Source organism: Diospyros lotus, chromosome 5 (genome assembly GCF_014633365.1).
Source record: "Diospyros lotus cultivar Yz01 chromosome 5, ASM1463336v1, whole genome shotgun sequence".
Classification (NCBI taxonomy): domain Eukaryota; kingdom Viridiplantae; phylum Streptophyta; class Magnoliopsida; order Ericales; family Ebenaceae; genus Diospyros; species Diospyros lotus.
The window spans coordinates 8,218,773-8,241,332 of NC_068342.1; the positions used below are offsets into that span (position 1 = coordinate 8,218,773).

The 22,560-nt window shown below is 33.0% G+C and overlaps 1 protein-coding gene across 1 annotated transcript; it reads right to left on the reverse strand.

The window, feature by feature from the left end:
• Positions 1–1,729: 1,729 nt before the first annotated feature.
• LOC127801932 (beta-glucosidase 12-like) lies at positions 1,730–6,386 on the reverse strand. The gene is made up of 13 exons (XM_052337467.1): positions 6,212–6,386; positions 5,854–5,917; positions 5,384–5,442; positions 5,200–5,275; positions 4,423–4,500; positions 4,245–4,332; positions 3,458–3,713; positions 3,201–3,316; positions 2,818–3,038; positions 2,694–2,728; positions 2,507–2,603; positions 2,322–2,424; positions 1,730–2,120 (listed from the first exon to the last, which is right to left on the reverse strand). Exons 1-13 carry the CDS (start codon positions 6,350–6,352, stop codon positions 1,952–1,954), a joined length of 1,503 nt encoding a protein of 500 aa, XP_052193427.1. The 5' UTR covers positions 6,353–6,386; the 3' UTR covers positions 1,730–1,951.
• Between the last annotated feature and the right edge of the window lie 16,174 nt (positions 6,387–22,560).

Sequence of the window (22,560 nt, forward strand, 5' to 3'; positions counted from 1 at the left end):
ATTCTCGGGTATTACAACGAGGAATTTCTGGTACCATTTAGCTAGCTGAATGTTTAAGGGTTCTGTTAAAATGTCCTTGTAAATCTACATATAGAAGATACCATCCAAAACTACACTACCAAGTGTCAAGAAAAGACCAAAACAGCCCCAGGGGATTAGATTCCTGGAAAAGGAAGAATCTCTTGGGTTATGCTCTTTGGTTCCTCAAATTCTGTGTTCGAGTCCTGATCAAGAGAGGAAACTCAACGGTCAAGAACAATTTTGAAAAAATTAAAAATTGCTTGTCGCGCTCACGTTTGTAGTTGTACTAGGAATCGAAGCTGGCTGCGCGGTTCCTGATTTACATCTTTTGTTGATATCATGGGATCGAACAGTTAGGGACACTCGTGATAGCGCGTTAACGAAAAAATAAAAGACCACAACAAAAAGCCTCTAACGTTAACACCCTCCCTACATATTATAATAGAGTTGCTTTACCAATTGATTAGTACATGGACAGTGATAAATCGACTGCATCAATAAAACTTAAGTATGAAATCGTAAGATTAATAAGACCTTTAAAAAATGCATATTATAATAAATCTCGAGTATTTTTTTGAAATTATCCTTGAAAAAATAAAAACAAACAGGCGAGCCACCTCTAAAAGTTGAAACATATGATATCTTAAATAAATTTTTTTACGAAAGGTAAAATTTTGTCTAACACTTTAAATACGTGAGCGTCAATGTCGTTAAAGTCATTTTCAACGTAAGATTTTTGTCTAAGAAAGAGAAATTTTGTTGTATGCTTCTTTATTTCCTCTACTGTAGAGGGCAGGGAATAGGAGGGGAAAGAGAGATCCCATCCCTATCTCTTCTTTGGATATATCTCATTTGAAGGAAAAAGGAAGGAGAGGGCAGGGAATCGTAATAATTTAGTTGCTTAAAAATATTTAATTTTTTTTATAAAAGTAATGTTAATCATTATTTTAAGGGTAATGATTAAATAATAATAAATATATTATTTTTAAATAATATATATTTATTATATTTTATTCTTAACATCAAAATAATTTTATTATCCAAAATATTTTACTGTTTCAGTTAATTAAGGTAAAATGGCCTTCTATGTACAGCCTTTAGAATGAGTTGTAGGGATGCGAGCTTGTGAGATTTGTTCTTATCTTCTCTATGAATGATGTTTGTTTTTACATCAAATCATTCAAAAAGAAATTGTCTTTTTATCGGATCCATAATTCATTCTTATGCCCCACATTCATCTCCTTGAATGATTTTATCTTTCCTTTAGTATTAAATCGTTTTCTTAATTGGAAGAAAATGAATTGCACGTCATATTGGTGAATCATTAATGTTTTGTCATCAATTATTTATTTATTTAATTTTTCTTCTTAGACGATTACAAGTCACATTTTTCAATTATAATGGTGTTTTTTGGAATTAAGAAACATTTTTTATTCACATTTTCAATTTTTGCGGTGGTATGGCCCCCTGGCCCAACGACCAAGGTCTAATGAACTAATGGTTTGATTTGTTTTATTTTTTTCCTTTTTGTCTCTTGCTGCAGAAAGTCCTTTTTTTTATTTCATGTGATGAAAATTTTCTTTTCCATTAACGAGTCTCGTATCAGCCTAAACAAATTGAAAAAAAAAAAAAAATCACTACTACAGTAATTCAAGCTTCGTGTTATTTGGCCTTTACAGATTGTACAAAGCATAAAATAGAGAAATGCTATGAAAATAATCATACAAATTAATTTATTAAAAATATTTTAAAGACACACCGAGTCGAAGACTCAATAATCCAATAGCGACATCAAATGATCAAACACTCGATCGTGTAATTTATTAGTTCTAACTTGACAGACAATGAGGGCTCCCAAGAGCTCATCCCCAACTTATTGATAAAACGGATTACACAACCACCTTTTTCTTCAAACCCTTAAAACTTATACTCAAGGAGCCAAGAATTTCTTATACCAAAAAGCTGAATTTTTAGGGTATCTTTTTAGATTATCTTTAAAATCTACATAGTTGAGACCATATCCAACAGTGTAACCTGAATTCCACTCGAATGTGTCTAGCCAAGACCACGCCATGAAACCCTTGAGGTCAACACCTTGCCTGAAAAAGAAAATATAGAAGATAGTCATATTAAATTTTAAATTTTCTTTAATGGGCCATTCCACCTTAAACCCAAAATTAATCATGTTTTTCTTAACATACTCAAGCACACATGCGCGGACACATATATACGTGATATTGTTTTGGACAACAAAAACATCGCTTGCCTATTGCAAGTATAGGAAGAATTAATTAACTCACTTGATAGCTGCTTCAATGGCCGAGAGATGGGCATGGTAGAACTCAATCCTGTCTGGATCCTTGATGCTTTCGGCAACTGTTTGATTGTTGTAATATGCCATGCCTGAAAATGATCAACAGTCAACTATATGACTATATATGTTGAATTCTATTCAACTTGAGTTTCGAAAGATCTCAAAACCTACCATTCTCTGTAATATACAGTTCTGGATTTTTGTATTGATCCTTGGTGTAAACCAGTATCCTTTCTAGCCCATCTGGAACGGAATAAGAAGTTCCAACCTGCAAATTCATTTGTCACAGTTTAGCTGCAAAATTATATAAAATTGAAGGAAAGCTCAAAACACACATGACGAATTGTCAATTAAATACCTGTAAACCAACAGGCTTTCCGTTGCTGCTCTCGCCTGCAAAAAGATTTGAATTAACTTTTTAAGTTTTTATTAATTAGCAGCTTAATTTACATGATCCATTAATTGAGTTTGAAGAAACTCACTTGAAAATGTGGAGTAAGAATCTGTTGTAAAGCTAGGATGAGGAGGTTTATTACTGAAGGGCACATGGTTCACAAAGTATGCAGTATAGTAATTTAGCCCAATAAAATCATAAGACCCTCTAACTAACAATGTCTCGTTAGCAGTGAATTTTGGCAATCTCCTTCTCACAAGCGATCTCATTGATCGTGGATAGCTACCATAAACAACTGGATGAATGAACCTACCAAAAGCAAATAATTAAACGTCATCTTAGCGCATGAATTAAACTGCAGTTATATACTTAAAACACTTGTTTCAAATTAATACGAAAAAAAAATATTTTGAGTAAATGGATTTTGAAGTAATTAATTAATGAAACTAATTAAACAATTCGAGCACTCACCATCCATACATAAAGTCAAGAGCTCTCTTGGCTGCTTTTTCATCTTCTGTTGAGTTGGAATCGGGGTACATCCAGGGAACATTTAAGGTTATTCCTATTTCACCCTTTTGAGACACCTACAAAGCAAATTATTCGAGTAGTGAGAAATATTTTTTACATTATACGTGATTGGAAGAATATATTGATTATAATAACAATAAATGCTGTAGACATTAGGCATTAGATGAATTCAAATAATTAAAATATTAATTGCTTACTTGGTACTTCCTCTGGTATAGTCTTACGGCTTTTGCATGGGCAAGAAGCACATTGTGGCCAGCTATATAAGGCTCTGTGGCTGAATCACCGCCGGGGCAGCTGTTGTTCATCCATGCTGAGCATCGGCCAGGTGGCATATTGCCCAAGTCATAACCAAGAAAAATAAAAACATAGGGCTCATTAAAAGTGATCCATTGCTTGACCCTATCACCATATAAGTGGAAACAAAGATCTGCGAAGTCTTGAAAATCTTGCCTGCCATATTAGAGGGACACTTATTAGTCCTAGTCACAAATTTTCTTATTATAAATCTTGAATTGAAGATTTGTCAAGATAAGATAGACTCTAGCGTTTTGATTGCATGAGATTTTTCATTTTACAATGAGTGACGAAAGTCGTTCAAATATTACATTTTTCTTATTGTTTTGCATGTAATTGCACAAGTAAATTAACTCATCATCTTCTAATGACAGAAAGATGATTTTATTACTATAGCTTAAAATTTTTACCTTTAAATAAAAGGGACTGAAATATTAATTTCTATAGAAATTTTCTTCTAACTAATCTAATAATATGGGACTCATAATGAAATTTGCTGACATCATTAATTACCTTTATAAATCTTTTGTTTTTTCTTTTTCAACTCTGTAAAGCATAGTTTAGAAAGAGTTGAGAAATGACTACAACCACATGAGATAAAGTCCGAAGAATTACATATGATTCTTTTATTGTTTTAGGTTTAGGTTTAGAAATAGGTAACATGTTTAATAGGAAAATTTTACTTACTGAAATTTAGTGCTTAAAAGACCGCCATATTCATCTTCTAAGGCTTGGGGAAGATCAAAGTGATAGAGCGTGGCAACTGGCTTAATGCCTGCATGTATGTTTAGTAGAATGAAAGTTAAATGAGGTTATGGTTCGTAATAATTAATTAAAAACTAATTTTAAGATCAAGAAACGAAACCATGTGCTAGAAGCTCGTTGATGAGACTGTTGTAGAATGCGATTCCCACTTTGTTCACTCCTTTGCTCAACCTCCCATCTGACCATCAAAATATTTAAATCATTGACTAAATGAGAAAAATGAATATATAGACATATACATAGAAGATGCAAGCAAAGAAAGAAAAGATATATACTTGCCAACCAAACCAATGGGGTAAATTGTCCAACTTTACAAATGCATAATCTGTTCTTAGTTTCTAAGAATCATTCGATTGATAAAGTCGACACAGGAATACAAAAATAATGTACAAATACTACAAATACCATTTCCATTCAATTTAATATGAGCACTGGCTAACTTGGTTGCCTTCCACAATTTTGTATGGCGACTTTGTCCTTTGGTTTGGTTTGATATAATTTACCTTCGAATGAGATAGAGAATTAAAGATGCACCATATCTTCTGACACAGCTGTCTTATCGTCTACTTTCATATAATCTGCTATAAAAAATTTGATAACTACCGTATCTAATCCCCAAGACTATTGTTTTTTTTATTTTCAAGGAGCCAAGTCTTTCCTCTGTGAGCTGTCAATTCCATGACCAATTATCAAGTTTTAAATATCATGACAATATTTGTTTATTCGATAATATGCGACACGATCAAGCAAAAATGGATGGTCCCATACCCATTGTTATTTAGCGTTTGGATCTTCTTTCTTTCTTCTTTTTCTTTTTTTAAATATCTTTCAACAAATTAAATCAAAGAGAAAAGATAATAAAATGTGGTCGTCTTACGAGGCAATATTCTGGCCCACGAGATGGAGAATCTGAAAACATCCAAACCTATTTCCTTCATTACTTTCACGTCTTCCTGCATCATTTTGGCAATAGCATGACTCGTAGTTGTTTTAAGGAACCGAATTCAAAAATAAATAATTACATTGTTATAAGTTGACATAAAAATGAACTGTCATGTTACCTTGTAACGATTGTAGAAATCGTCAGCTATGGATGCATTACTACCATCTACTATCTTATCTGCAACATATATATTTCAACAATATAAATTAATATATGTCGAAAAATACCAAAAATTGAGTTCAACTTATATTTCATCTTTAATCGGTAACTTATATAATGGGATAGTTGTTTAATCATGGAAAACAATCTTAGTCTTTTCAAAAAAATTAAAAAATATATATAAAAAATATTTTTTAAATAAAAATTTGAAAATTGAAAATTGTGGGTTTTCTAAAATTGAACTGAAGAATTTGGGGAACTAATAAAGTGTGTTTTTGAAAATTTTACTTACTAATGTAGACATTTGGAAAATATGATTATCCAAATAATTCTTTTCAAATCATCTCTTTTTCTAAAGATAAAAAATCAAAAAAATAATAATTTTACCAGAAAATGTTGACACAACAAAACAAATAGATAGAGATTGACCTGGGAATTCGCGAATGAACCGATCCCAATTAACTTCGCCCCTTGAGTCAGCTCCACCCTCGTACTAAACCACACATAAATCAAATCAAACATTAAGAAGATCATATTTCATTTACCCGCAGGGATATGTTTTTTATTTTTGCAATTAATAGAATGCTTAGTATTTACTTTTTTAGATATGAGTTGGTAAACTCATTAAATATGAATTAGAAAATAGAAAACTTAACTTTTAATTTTTTCAATTTTATATTATGAATTAGAAAATATTTTTTAAAATTTTTAATATAAATGTTATAACCTTTGTAATAAGGTATATTTGTAAAACTCAAAAGACATTTGAGATTTGAGAACAACATACTTGATAGGCAGCGGAGGATGCGCCGAAGACGAAACCTTTGGGGAAGCTGTGGCGGTTCAACTCGGCCGCCGCAGCCTGAGTTTGAGCCAACGAGGCGGCGACGAGGAGGAGGCCGACCAGGAGGAACCCTTGCGTAGCCATAGCTGACTCACTCTGCTTCCAAGCTTCTCTGCTTCACCCCCTTTAAATAGACTACAACTGCCATCCCCATTCCCGTAATATTAATTACAATAAAAAAACTGAAACCAGGTAAAGTATTTTCGGTGTTTGAAAACCCAAAAGCTTTTCAATGAAGCTTCACGTGAACGCAGTGGCGAGAATTATTATATTGACTTGTACACCCATTCATTTTCTTCAACGGAGGAGGCTTACCCTAAATTTCCAGTTTCGATCCATAAAGAATATACACCACGAGCGTAATTGTATAATAAAAAAGAAAATTGCATAATTTAAAGTTAACCTAATAATAAAGGGTTATCATGGTGAGTCAAATTCTTTTGAGAGGGCATTCATTAGGCGTTTATAAAATAATAAGTTTAATTTGAGTTTATCTTACTCCGACAAAAATACAGTAATTTCAAGATTTCAATGATGACTTAAACAATTATTATTTATTGGGCACGTGGAACTATCACGCCCCATACTTTCAAATTCATCATATTATTGGTAATCGCTCACCCCGGACGCCCTCCACACCCGGCCCGACAGGACGTGGGGGAGGTTAATCATGGTAACCCAACCGGACGCAGTAGCTAAACCCAGGCTTACCGCACACAAAGAGTCCCCCTCACTTTGAAAAGAAGTACCCCACACTGCCGCTTGCGAGACTCGATCATCGATCTTAGTTCAAAATTTACCACGGAAGGCACTTTGTGCCCCCTTCTTGACCAACTAGGCTGCCCATGCGGACAGTTCATCATATTATTATAAACAAAGATAAAGGCCAGACCTTCTGAGGAGGTAGTTGCCCTAGAATTCATGAAAAATTAATTTTAATTATTTAGGGCTCAAACCTCCCTCCTGTAAGGGCTTATTGCCCAGCCCAGCCGTCCACCCTCTCCCTCTCTGTAAAGCTTCGCCTTGCCTTTCTTCTTCTCTTGCTTTTGCTGCCTTTCTTACCCCATCTATCACTCCTAGCTTTGCATTCGCCCTCGCCTCGCCCTCATGGCTGGTGGTAGTGGCTCGCTCTCCGTTGCTCACTGCCTCTCTCTCACTCCGTAGCTTCGTCACACTGCCTCTCTCTCGCCCTCCGTCGCTCGCCCTCGCCGGCTAGATCTGCATCTGTTTCAAGCCTTCAAATTTCAAATCTGCTTCAAATCTACTTCAACCTTCAAGTTCAAGCCTTCAAATTTCAACGGTTAGTTGCTACGATTTGGGGCTATTTTTACATTTTGCCTCAGGACCCCAAAATTTCAGGTACGGCACTGACAAAGATTAATCTATTCAGCCCGACATTCTTATTAAGAGGTTCATTGAAGGGTGCAAAAATGATAAAAATATTCTCACCTAAATTATAAATTTACTTCTCCTACCCCTTCCTTGCTTAATATTCCTCTTTTCTCTCTCTCCCCTTTCATGGCCACCTCAAACAATCATCGACCTCATTCTCTCGTCACCCCGTCATGTATATTTATTATTTTTAATATTTAAATAATAATTTTATTAGTTGATAATAAATATTATATCATATTTTAACATATATAATCAACTAATTTTATTTAAATATTAACTTTTTAAAAAAAAATTCATTAAATCCTAATTAGGTTTGAAGAACTCAATGAGTTTTTCAAATTTTCTCCCTTAAAACTATCCTCATATCATATTTTAAAATAATTAAGAGTAGTAAAACTTAGGCTTTGTAACCTAAATTTCGTGAATACTATTATCCGTATGTTATGCATCCTCTAACAATTGTGTCTCTCAAATGGTTTAATCTATATAACAAAGAGAAGGATGCCTTGAAGACTGAACTACATTCAGTGATAAGTTTAGATTTAATAAAAACAACTGGGTGTGCAAGTTGAGCCCCATATTGCATTTAATTTATAATTAAATATTTAAATGGATACTCTTGGATGAAGCTTTAATTTAATTTGTTATTGGTAATGTTTCATTCTGATGGATCCAAGAAAAGACACGTTGGAGACTATAAATACTACCCTTTTTATCCATACAGGAGATGTGCTAATTAATCAGGACATTTTATCTAATATGTTTTTGTTTTCTGCTGGCACTAAAGAATTGAATGAAGTTGGATTCCGTACAACTAATCTCCATTTTTTCCCTGATCGGACCATACAACTAATTCTTTAAAATAATAATAAGAGTGAGTGTCATCAGTCATATAATGTCTCTTTATTAGAGGAGGTTAAAGAGATCATGTGTTATTATCTTATTTACTTAACTTCTCCTTTAATAAAAATGAGACACATGATCGGTGACACGATTATACTCCTAGCATTACTCAATTCTTGATCCCTTTTAAGTTATCATACATAATTGTGTCTCTTTATGTAAAGATGAGAATCACTTGAAAGAGATAATAATTAATGATCAAATTTATTGGGTTCATACTTGCATGTTATCTTTTCATTTTGGTCAAATAAATAAATGTTAAATATTTATTATTAAATATTATTTTTTTAAAAAAAAATCATTAAATCTTAATTAGGTTTGAAGAAGTCAATGAGTTTTTCAAATTTTCTCTCCCTTAAAGTATGAAAATTTTTATCAAATTCGAGAGATTCATGGAATGAAGAAAACTTGTTTCTGAAATCAAAATCTTTTCAAATGGGAGGGGATCCGATCAGGTTCACTATATCAACAGGATGACTTGGTAAAGTCATCTTTTTAACTTGTTGTAGAGGCTTATGTCATTTTTAAAAATATATATATATATATTTTGCAAGCTCATGACACGATGAAGATCATTCACCTCTATTCTCTCATTGATCGCTTGCATGCAGAAACACGCACCATCGCTGATACAGTGGTAAGAGAAATCTTCATAAGTTGGAGGCTTTGCGATTCTTTATACAAAAGTCATTGTATTTGGATAAAGTCATTTTACTCTATTAATTTAAATTTGAAAGTAATTAAATTTTGGGTTCAAATTTGTTTTACATATTTAAATCTAAAAGTTAAAAAAATAAAAAATATTATAAATGATAAATAAGATAATTTAAACACAAGCTGAATGCAATTTGTGTCTTGCACTCGTAAAGCTTGAACGTGGTTAGTAGAGTAATTATTGCGCTTCGTTTTGGTAATAGCAAATCTCTAGAAGGTAGGCGTCATGGAAGAAAATCTCACGTGCAGCACAAGGCGATGAAAGTGGGAATGCGTCTAGATCAGTTCATCTCACAATATTATATTATATTATATTATATTATATTATATATATATACATTAGTGGACTTAGTCAAGGCCTCCTATTTTCCAACTTTATTTTAATGGCTGTAATTTGCCAACTTTCTTTTGTTTTTCACAATTAATTCAGTTGACACATGCATCAATTATTTCACAGCCAAGATCCACAATTTTTGCCCATAAATAGAAAGTGAGTCCTGGGGAGCAGCAGAACGTGTGGCGCAATTCTAGTGTGAACAATTCTAGGGTGGACAAGCACCACAATTTTGTTTTATTCAACTTAAATTCTAAGTGTCGTGGTCTAATACAATAATAAATTAATTTATTAAAAAAATCATCAAATTGATTGATATTTACACGAAAGAGAACAGTTGGAAGCGATAAGACAATTCTAGTGTGAAAATTCTCACGTTTAAGAGGGTGTTTGGCATATTTTTTTTTTTATAACTTTTAAGTTATTTAACTTTTAAGTTAAAGTTAAATAGTATTTAAATTGATAATGTGTTTAGATAAATATACTTTTAAACTATTAATTAATACTTATGTGTTTGGTTTGAAATAACTAATAAATTATCAAAACTTGACAAAAGAATTAAAATAAACATGATATTGAATGATGTAAAATTTATTATTATATGTTAATAAATTATATATAAATATTAAAAAAATATATCAATACAATATTATTATATGTATTATATATATACTATTGTTATATATATATATACATACATATATACGCGCAACAAATGGGGTAATGGGGGCACAAATCGCTGGCGATGAGGGTAGGGACGACGGCGAGCAGTTGTCGATAAGGTGACTGAAGCAGATAAGGGCGATTGAGGCAGCGATCGATGGGGGTGATGGCCAAAGAGAAGCGGCCAGTGGGGGCAAAGACAGTGGCAGCCGGAAGAGTTGGGAAAGCAAAGCGGCGAGAGGTAGAAGTTGAAAAAGAAGAACAGAGCTGAAAATTAGCAAAAATGATGAGAGTAAAATAGTAAATTTATCAATTAACGCAGCTTATATATAAGCAGCGTTTTGCAAAAGCTCCCCCACTAACTTTTGCAAAACGTTTGTGAAGTGCATCCAAACACCTGACGAGCTTTTTCTTAATAGCCACAGCTTATAAGCGTTTAAACTGATAAGTCAAATACCCTCTAAATTAATTATTTTAATTTATTAAAAATTTATACATAATATTAAAATCTATTTTTATAAAATAAAAATTTATCCATTTACAGAAAAAATATCGATTTGGTGATAAGCATCAATCACATCGATATGATTTAAAAAATGATTGTGTATTTTGAGGTTCGAAGGCGACGTAGCATCAGGGATTAAATTTTTTAAAATTTCTTTTCTCAAAACCCCACGCCCACACCTCATTTTTATTTTTATTTTCTATTTATGATAATATATTCATTTTTGGGCCAAAAACACTTCAAATGATATGAAATGTTCAAAATTTCCTTGTAATAGTTCTAACAATCATAGATTGACTATGGATAAAAATGCTGGGATAATGTTACTTGGTTCCATTTCATACTCCTAAATGGTCGCGAAATGTCGTAAATGATTTTGCAAAAAATTTAACAATCACTGTAATTGTTAGAATTACTAATGCAAGGCATTATGAACAGTTAATATTATAAAATTACTATTCAAAACTATAAAATAAAATTAAATAGCATTATCTAAGATGCAAATAAAATGGCTCATCATGAGTTTGGGTCATTAATTAATTATCCAAAATTCTTTAAGGGCTTGTTTGATTGGCTATTTTTTTCATGAAAAAATGATAATTTTCTATCCAAATTTAAGCTTTTGGAGTGTTTGATTGATCAAATTTTTTGTAAAAAATATTTTCCCACTTAGGGTCACGTGACCATCTTTTCCCACTTTTGCTGGAAAATGAATTCCTATGGGGAAGGGAGGAGAGAAATTGTTTTCTAAGCAAGCATCAAAGTGACGATTTTGGAGAAAGGATGGACTAGAACTTAGTCTTTCCCTTGCCAATGAGTCTGCAATAGTTGCTGGGACATGGATCGCCTGGGTGATATCAATTTTAAGGGGCTGGCCGGCGAAGGGAGGTGGAGGAGGGGCAACGACCTTCTTGTAGAAGTAGAATTAGAAGCGCTACATCAGGTAGGGGGCGGAAAGAGATGAAAAGCTTATGCTCGTTATACGCAGAAATGTGTGTATATATATATATATATATATATAGAGAGAGAGAGAGAGAGAGAGAGAGAGAGAGAGAGAGAGGGAGGGAGATGGATAGAACAAGGGGAGGTTCATTAGTAAGGGAGAAATCATCGATAGAGAATCTATTTACCAGACTATCTTTGTTGTTGAGCAGCGAGGAATGATGGATGAATTGGGGGATGTATATTTGTATTTGTATATTTGATTTATTTTTTGAATATTTTGTATATGTATATTTAATTTATTTTTTGTAATTGATTATTAATTTATGTATTTATTGATTATCCACATGTGTATATGTGATTATTTTTATGAAAAATAATTGCAATCAAACACTAAAAGTTATAAAATTATAACAATTTATAGGTAAAAAATTTAGTCAATCAAACACTTTCAATTGATATTTTTTCTAGAATATAATTCTAGACAATTCAATTGTTTAGAAAACATTTTCTTTCCATGCAAATTCCAAACTTGCAATTAAACGCACCCTAATTAATAAATTCTCTACTTCAAGAGGAGTTCATTAATTGTGGTCTTCTTTTTTTTTTTTTTTTTTTGGAGGGGTGGAGGTGGGGGGGCTACAGCCTTTCAAGAGTGATTATTGCATCCGAATAAACGAAAACAAAATTGTCCAACACAATGTTAGAGGAAATTCCATGATTGTTATACATTTTCCTCAATTATAGCATAGAATATTGTATATTAATTTTTTTCTAGAATAGTTTCTGTCTATATCACCTATATATATTAGTTATTGAAATATTCTTCAAATATGCATTGGTTCTAAATTTGACATGGTATCAGAGCCAGGAAATCATTAGCTTTTGAATTTTCCAAAGCTTTTCATCCTCCTTATCAATCTACCATGGGGCAGTCGAGTTTTCATGTTACACATGCGGCAACAACCGTATCAATACCTGTGAGCAACATGGATACCACTCCATATAGGCCTATCATTGTTCCTTCCTCTATCAGTCCCGATTTGCAAGTTACTTGTCTAGAACTATCCATCGAACAATATCAGCAATTAACCATTGCCATGGATAATATGACACACTTGCCTAAGGGTAATACTGACTTATGCAAATGCAGTAGGTTTGTATAATCTTCCCTCTATTAATTTCATTTTGTCGAATTGTTAGATTTTAGATAAGAAGGCCATGGATCATATTGCTTTTGATTCTTCACTATTTGTTCAAACACATCTTTCTAGCACACATTTTGTTAATTTACGCACTGGTTCTACTATACCTAATGAATCTACTGACACGATATTTTTTAACAAAGATATTGTTCTAGACATTCTTCATGTGCCTTCTTTTCAATTAAATCTTTTATCTGCCAGTAAACTCACCAAGTCCTTGAATTGTTGTGTGATTTTGTTCCCGAATTTTTGTGTTTTGCAGGACTTGGCTATGAGGAAGGTGATTGGCTTAAGCAAAGTGAAAGTCTTTACTTCATGTCATCGGTTCACAAGCCACCTACCACTTGTCATACCAACATCGTCGATACCACTTGGCACTACCATCTTGGCCATCCATCTCTTACATGTCTCCATGTAGCATCAAAGTCTATTCTCGCTTTTAATAGATCTTTTGAGAATAATTGTGACATTTTTCCACTAGCAAAACAAACCTATTTTCCTTTTCCTTCTAGTAATATTTCCTCTAATTTACCCTTTCAATTGATTCATTGTGATATTTAGGGTTCACATAAACATCCAACACATTCAAGTGCACATTGTTTTCTAACCATTGTTGATAATTTTACTCTTTGAACGTGGTTATTTCTTATGACACACAAATTTGACTCCCCTACATTACTTATGTCTTTCTTTACTTTTATTCAAGCTCAATTTAACTCACAAATTAAAATAATTCCGAGGGATAATGGTAGTGAATTTATTTCTTTAAGTTCAGTTTTTTTTACACTAAAAAGGTTGAAATTCAACGTTCTTGCATTCCCACTCCATAATAAAATGGAGTTGTAGAACGTAAGCACCATCATATTTTACAAGTTTCTTGTGGTCTACTTTTTCAATCTAATTTGATAGGTTTGAAATCCTATAGCACACATTAAGAGGGGGAGTGAATTGGTTATTTTAAAAAATAATTTGAAAACCTTGAAATCTTTTTCAAAACAAATAAGAATCTAATGAAAGATTGATATGTGAAACAAGTGAGGAATGGATATGTGCTTGACAATAAAGAGAATTTAAAGAACACAAGCACACGAAAACACCAAGATATATAGTGGTTCAGTTTAACCCAAGTCTAATCCACTACCTTATCTTTTTACTAAGGATTTTTCAAACAATCCACTAAAACCCCCTACTTAAACCAAGTAGGTCCCCTAGTCCAAAACTATGAATTACAACCTCTTATTTATACAAGTAGGCCCTTTAGTTACACAAACTAAGAAATACAAAAAATGTAGAATATGAGAGAATCTAAAAGATAAATCTCTTAGTTTCAATGTCTCTCAAAATGATACAAGACTTGAAGTAAATAATTACGAGTAAAGATCAAAGCCTTGAAGAGAGAAAATTGAAGCACAGTTAATGTAAATACAAATAAGTATAAGATGTAAGCTCAAATCAATTTATTTGCTATCCATTAGCTTTTTCTTGATCATGCTTAAGTTGTATTTATAAGCATCCTGAAAGTTTCAAGAGAAAACTACCGTTTGTAACCATTGGGATTTGAAAAACTAGCTGTTATGGCTTTCTACGAAAAGAATTAGTCGATAGAAGACAATAGATATTCGACAGATTCATAAACAAAATAAGACATAGTCGACAGAAGAGATGGGATAGTCGACAGAACAAAAATATGAAAAAAACATATTCTAAAATACACACTGATAGTCGACAGATCAAATTATTCTGTTGATAAAACCACAAAGATAGTCGACAAATGCAATGCATAGTCGACAGATACAAGCTATAGTCGACAGATGCAAGGCACATAGTTGATAGATGCAAGACATAATCGATAGATGCAAGGCATATAGTCAACTATTCTTTTAGAAAAACTTAACACTTTGTTGACAAATGCTACAAATTTGCCTTTAACTTCATTTTTTAATATTTTGAGATTTAATTGAAATTTAATACTTTATTTTTCCAATCTCCTAAATCAAAAACAACGCATCCACAAACATTTGAGATTGCTTAAAGTATCACTTAATTTGGAGCATTAAGATAATAAATATCATCAAAATACAATGATTTTTCATTATAAAAATTATATCAAAGGCAAAACATCATAATTTACCTATTCGCTTTTGGGGGTGAGTGTGTGTAATATCCCATATTTTTAAAAGGGCTCAAAAGTAATTTTAACGTGGGGCATAGGTGAAATTATCAAAAGAGTTGGGACTTAAGTATAATTTCTTACAATTATCAGTACTGAATCAACTGCAGGAAATGCTTTGGAATGTAGATGTCTATGAAAAATATTATGATCTCGATGAGCATTCAAAGATAGGATTTATGGTAGTAAAATAAATTAGAATTGAGACGATTTTTGGTACAACTAAAATACAGCTTCGATTCAGGCTGAAAAATTAAATTGACGTAAGAGGCTTCCAAAACGACAATGGGACCTTCACAGAAGACAAATATGACATAAGGAGCAACCCTTCAGTGGTTTCAAGAAGAAACAAAAAGGGTTTTTGACCAAAATAAAGATTCAGGCATAAGTGTAATTTTTTAAAATTCCCGATGGAGGTCGAAACGACATTTTTTCTGAAACTTCCGGGATCAAATGAGAAGTTTAGAACATAAGGGTCTCAACAGAAGTTTTGGAAAACTCAGGGACTTTGTGAAAATGGCCGAAATTTCATTTTAGAAATTTAGGGGTGGAAATGTAATTTTCAAAAAAAACTTGGAAGCCATGGCCAACCAAGCTCCATCCCATCACCGAAATCGGCCATGGAAGGCTCGAGAAAGTGGCAAAGGACCTCAGGGCAAGGCCTTAGGATCGATCTTGGCCAACAATCAACCTTAGCATGGTCGAAAATGGTCAAACTTTTTGGCTGAAAGTGGCCGAAAGTTAGCCACTTTAATTGAGCTTTTGAGGGCATTCTTCGATGGTTTTGGACAGATCTAGGGCATGAGAGGACACTGGTGGCTTTGGGTTGTGCAAATTAGTCGTTTTGTGGGTCAATTTTTAGTATAAATAGAGGATGTAATAGTCGAGGGTTTTGCAAGTTTTGAGCCTCAAATTGACCCCGTTTTTGAACAAATTGAGGGATGAAAATAAGGGACTTTTGTTGCCCATGAGTTGAGGATCTTTTCTAGCAAATTTGAGGCATTTTGGTAGCCATTTAAAGGGGTTTCGAGTCTTCACCAGAAAAAGAAGGCGAATGATTTGGCTGAGCCTATAACCGGCCAGTTGAGGCACTTCTGGACCTCCTTTCAAGCATTGGGGTATACCACCTTGATCGACTAGAAAAGGGCTTCAAGGCCATGTGGTCGGTTTCATCATCGGTGATCGCCAGAGCAGGAGAAAACGACCGGCACGTGAAGCTCACGCGCCAACCTTCACACGCAGCCACTCACCCTAGTGCGTGCAAGCGCGTGACCAATCAGGTTTTTTCAATTTTTTTTAATATTTTTCAAATTTAATTTTAGGAATTTTCATGAAAAAATATTTGAAAAAATATTGATGTAGGCATTTATTTTGAAATGCTAGAAAAGAAAATGGGAGAAAAATAGAGAAAAAGTCAAGAAAATTATGAAAAAAATAGGTTTTGATGATTATTAAAATAAATGTCTTGGATGGGGTGCTTTGGAACTTGAGGTGAAGTAGTTTGTGCTATTTTCAAGATTTGGCATGAAAATCGAGGTGGTATAGCTTTTCGAGATATTCCAAACTTTGTAATAGATAAGTGGTACTACTCAATTGGATTCAGTTTATGAAAAGGACTTGTAAGCATTTTCAACTCAAAACCCATTTTTTCATGAAAGCATGATGTTATCATATTGTCATGTTATGGTATGCTATATATCACGTAGATTGCATTTACATTTTTTGATGATGACATATGCATATGAGCATGATGAGATTCACGGTTATATGTTGCATGGGTTTGGGATTAGGGACTGGCGTCGTTACTTTGCCAATGGTGCACCCATACACCTCGGTCTGGCAGGGAGACTGTAAAAAGTGCAGGTAAGAGTTAGGTGCGATCAACCCAAACATGAGAGTAAGGATAATATGTGCATTACATTCATACACATGCATTAAATGATGTACTCTTACTTAGATGATTCAGCATCTAATGTGAGTCTTACCTCTAGAACATTCAAACATTCTAGATAGGGTTTGCAGCGAAGGCACAGAAATGGAATGGGATGTAACTACTTAGGGCACTATGGGTGCAAATAAAGTGTTTCTACATTTAGTTTTTGTATAAGGATCCTATTATGTATCAGTCATGTTGAAAAACTTATTTCATATTTCAAGTTATGTTGAAAGACTTATGTTCTGATGACTATTATTAATTATATTTGAAATGATTATGTAATATTATTAAGGTTCGAGGTATGTTGAGGTTCGATTCTTGCTTCCGCTTTTGATGAATACCTAGCCTAGCATTTATAGAGTATAAGTGAGTTAATGATGGGTAGGTAGTAGGAAAATTTTGAAATTATATCATGATGAGTTATTTAAAAAAAAAAAATTAGTCAAAATTTTCTAAATTATAACATGCCTGAGAAAGTAGAGTATTATAGTGTGTATTAATTGTTGTCTATTTAATTAATCGCTTGCCCATTTCCCTTCTATCTAACATTACACCCTTTGAAAGTTTGTATTATCACCCACCATCATATAACCATCTTCGTGTTTTGGATGTCTGTGTTATGTGACTATAGTTCAACCTAAATTCAAATTCGAGCCACGTGTTAACTGTTGCATTTTTGTTGGCTATCTTACTAGGCAAAAATTTTACAAACTATTTGACTTAGAAACTAGAAAAAAATTTATTAGTCGAGATGTCAAATTTCATGAAAATACTTTTCCCTTTAAATAAAACATTACTCCTACTCCTACATCCTTACCTCACATTAGCCCACCCAATCACTATCCCTTCAAATCCACTCCACCAACTACCGAACCCTCCCATCTATCGATCAACTCTCCAAGTCAAACTCCATCAATTCCACCAGACCCATCTAGCCTACTTGACTCAGACCTACTTAACTCACCCGTCTCACCTATTTCGAACACTGCTCGTGACTTTTTCCACACCTCAACATACACCAACCCAACCCACCTATCATTCAAACTGGCCCAATACTTGACCAGCTTGGCATGCAAATTATTCTATGAACTTTGCTCACACTGGACCCCACCAATCATTGACTCCGTTGTCTAGTTCTACTCGAGGTACAAGGCACCCTCTCTAATTTTTTTATCTTATTCATGCATTTCTCCTTCCCAAATTTCTTTTCTTGCTAATATTTCTAGTCTCTATGAACCCACTAACTATTCTCAAGCAATTCTTAACTCGAAATGGAGAAAGGCTATACAAGCTGAGCTCGATGCTCCCATCCACAACAACACTTGGTAGCTTGTTTCATTACTCGCATGACATAGATCTATTTGTTGCAAATGGGTCTACAAAATTAAATATAATTATGATGGTTCAGTTGAACGATACTATAATGCCCGTCTTGTTACTAAAGGTTATACACAAATTAAAGGAATCAATTATTTGGAAACTTTCTCTTCCACTGCTAAACTCACCACTGTGAGGTGTCTATTAGTCGTTGTTGCTTCTCGCAATTGGTTCCTGCATCAAATGGATGTTCAAAATGATTTCCTTCATGGTGATCTTAATGAGGAGGTATTTATGGAAGTTCCCCCTTGGTCTTCGCCGACAAAGGGAGAATCTGGTGTGTTGGCTCAATAAATCCCTATATGGTTTGAAGCAAGCTTATCGTAATTGATTTGCGAAATTCTCACATGTTATTCAAAAGGTAGGATTCAATCACTCAAAGGCTGATTATTTCTTATTTACCAAATCCGAATGAGGCTCATTTACTATAGTGCTCATTTATGTTTATGACATTATTATGACAGGCAATAATGAGCAAGCAATTAAATCTCTTAAAGAATTTCTCTTACAACAATTTTGCATCAAAGATCTTAGTAATTTAAACTATTTTCTTGGCATTGATGAAGTCTCTCGATCTCGAAAAGGAATTTTCATTTCCCAAAGAAAATATGCATTAGATATTTTGAAAGATGTGGATTATTGGTATCTTGCCTTAATTCTTTCCCGATGAAAGAACATTTAAAGTTGAATCCCGATGATGGCAATTTATTGCATGATCCCACCAAAGATAGAAGGTTGGTTGGGAAATTGATTTACCTCATAGTGACAAGGCCTGATATAGTATACTCTGTGCAAATCCTAAGTTAATTTATGCAAAATCCACGGAAACCACATTAGGAAGCTGCTTTGAGGGTCTTAAGGTTCATTAAAGGCAATCCTGGTCAAGGATTATTTTTTCCTTCCTCTAATGATCTCACATTAAAAGCCTACTGTGATTCAAATTGGGCAGGTTGCAGAATGACTCGATGTTCTATTTTGGGACTCTGTATCTTTTTAGGAAATAACTTAATTTCCTAAAAGTCGAAGAAACAAACTAATATGGCTCTCTCATCCACAGAAGCAAAATATCGAGCTATGGCTTTAACATGTTTGGAGATCACATGGATGCAATATATTTTGCAAGATCTTAAGGTCCCACAAAATTAGTCGGCGACTTCATTTTGTGACAACCAAGCAGCCTTTCACATTACTAAAAATCATGTCTTCCATAAGCACACCAAGCATATTGAGATTTATTGTCACATTGTGAGGGAAAAATTATAAGCTAGTGTGATTTCAACGTCATATGTTGTGATTTCAACATCATATGTTCCATCACATTCTCAACTTGCAGATATCTTCACCAAGCCTTTGGGAAGTGAGCAATTTTGTTACTTAAGTGACAAGCTAGGACTTCATGACATTCACTCACCAACTTAAGGGACAGTGTTAGAGGAGATCCCGTGATTGTTTGATATTTTTCCTAATTATAGCATATAATATTGTACATAGTTTTTTTTTTTCTAGAATAGCTTCTTGTATCACCTATATATATATATATATTAGTTTGTGTATATTATAAAATTAACTCAATAACATTAAATATTCTTCAAATATTCATTGGTTCTAAATTTAATAATCAGCTCAAAATTCAAAGTTTCCTATCATGCAAGTACGTGATGTAATTGAGTATTGAACACAACATAAATTAAGATTTTCACATGACATGCCAGATAGTAATAATTAATTAAAGAGTGACATTAATTTAACAACTGAGTAATGATGAAATGATTGAGTCTAATACATTCAGACGCTTTGACAAGTTGTAATTACAAATTGTTGGGATTTTCAGGCCGAAATTTTAATTAGTTTTGAAGATTTCTTAATAAGTTCTTTTTCTATTCTTAGTTGATTTTTTATTTAGTTTGTAATTCTATTTATTAGTTAATTTTCACTTTTTATTAGGCAAGAAAATCTTAACTTTAGTGAACAAAGAAAATAATCTATAAATATGATGCTTGACTTGTTATTCAAAGTATGAAAATTACTTGTGAGATATCACTGAGAGCTATAAATTGAGTATAATTGGGATTTAGATTTAGAGAGAGAATATTGAATTTTGTAGTTCTAAACTTTACTATATAATGATATTTTTCTTCTGTCGTTCTGACGATTATGATTTTTTTTTTTTTAGGATTTTCCACATAAAAATCTCTTGTGTTCGAGTGTGATTGAATCTTTTATTTTTCATCTTATTTTAGAAAACAAGTAGTATCAGAGTTTTGGTTATCGATCGCCTAGTATGCAAAAGATATGTCAAGTATGATGAAGTTTGATTTTGAAAAGTTCGATGAGAAGATTAATTTTGGTTTATAGAAAATACAAGTCAAGGATATCTTGATCTTATATGGATTACACAAGGTGTTGAAGGGAAAACCAACTCCTAAAGGTTCTGAAAAATCTGGTAAAGTGATTTGTTGGAAGTGAAAACAATCAGGTCATTTGAAAAGGGATTGTTACGCTAATAAAACAAGTATGGCATAGGGCTTCAAAGATTGTGACGCTGTAAGTTCGTCTCTCAATTTTGTGGGAGATGAAGATGTCCTCTAAAGAAATGGATACATCCTCATGGCATGCTACTAGAGTTTCCATGAAAAATGATGTGATACTTCTAGCAGGTCTATAAGTTTACACACAAGCATTGACTTGGTGGTGATGCAAGGTGTGTGGTGGAAAGAATGTTGATAACTGAAGAGTTCCCAAGGAAGCCAAGCATGGCAGTTGCACCATAGTTTTTCAGCAAGTTACTTTTGACATTGTGCCATAAAAATCTTAAAACGATATGTGCATAAGTGGTTGTACCTTTTATGGTAGGGTACGATGATCTTGGTGATAGAAGTCATAGTGATTATTGGTAATAGATGGTCATGGTTGTCATCGAAGAATGAACGAATATTTTTAAGAATTCTCGTTGAAGTAGTAGTTTGTTGGGATTTTTAGCAAAAAATGTTAATTAATCTTGAAGATTTCCTAACAAGTTTTTTTTCTATTCCTAGTTGGTTTTCTGTTTAATTTGTAATTCTATTTATTATTCAATTTTCACTTCTTGTTAAGTAAGAAAATCTTAGATTTGGTGAATAAGAAAACAATCCATTAAATAGGATATTTGACTTGTTATTCAAAATATGTAGATTACTTGTAAGAAACCAATGAAAGATAGGAATTGGATGTAATTACGATTTGAGTTTAGAGAGAGAATATTGAGTTTTATAATTATAAACTTTATTACATAGTAATATTTTTTTTTTTGTTATCTTGATAATTATAATTTTTTTCCTTTAAAATTTTTTACGCAGTGTGATTGAATATTTTATTTTTGATCTTATATTTCAACACAAATAATTCTTCCCCGTGCTTTCACGTGAAAGCGTCATTGTCAAACTCCATGTTTTATATCTCATACGCTGAAGATACGCGTTCGGGTTGGTGCTTGGTACTGGCGCCTTGTCTATATAAAATACTCAACGATAATATACAATTTTGTGTGGATACGATAAGGATGAAGTTGTATAATTATTATATTATATTTTGAGAATTGATTGTTCGTATATTGTGGCCGTGCCTCCATTAATATCATTCACATCTCTCTCTCTCTCTCTCTCTCTCTCTCTCTCTCTCTCCAACCGCAGCAATGGTATTTGTCAATTCCATCACTTTCATATAATAATAAATTTCACCATACCATTTTCTAAGTTATTTTTCATAAACACTCTCTTTGTGGTACTTAAAATTTTGAACCTTTGAAAATTCCCTAATGAAACCCAAACTCACAGATCTTGTTTAAAAAGCACAAAAGTCATTGTCCATCCCAACCTTCTTGCTTGTTTTATTTTTCCCCCTTAGTCAAAGTTTTACGAAAAGTTTTGGTTTGGCAACGCTTATAATAATAATAATAAAATGTCACATCTCTGTTGTTTATTTTTTTATTTTTATTAAAAACAATAATTGTAAATTTGAGAGGAATAGAATGGGCAAAACAATAATTCTATTTGGATTTTTATGAATAATTCTTGTTCTTTGCAAAATTGTCGGAAAAATTTTTAAAATGGTCTTTTTGGCACTTTTAGTTCTAGAAATATCCGGCCTAAGACTCCTTGATCTCTTAGAGA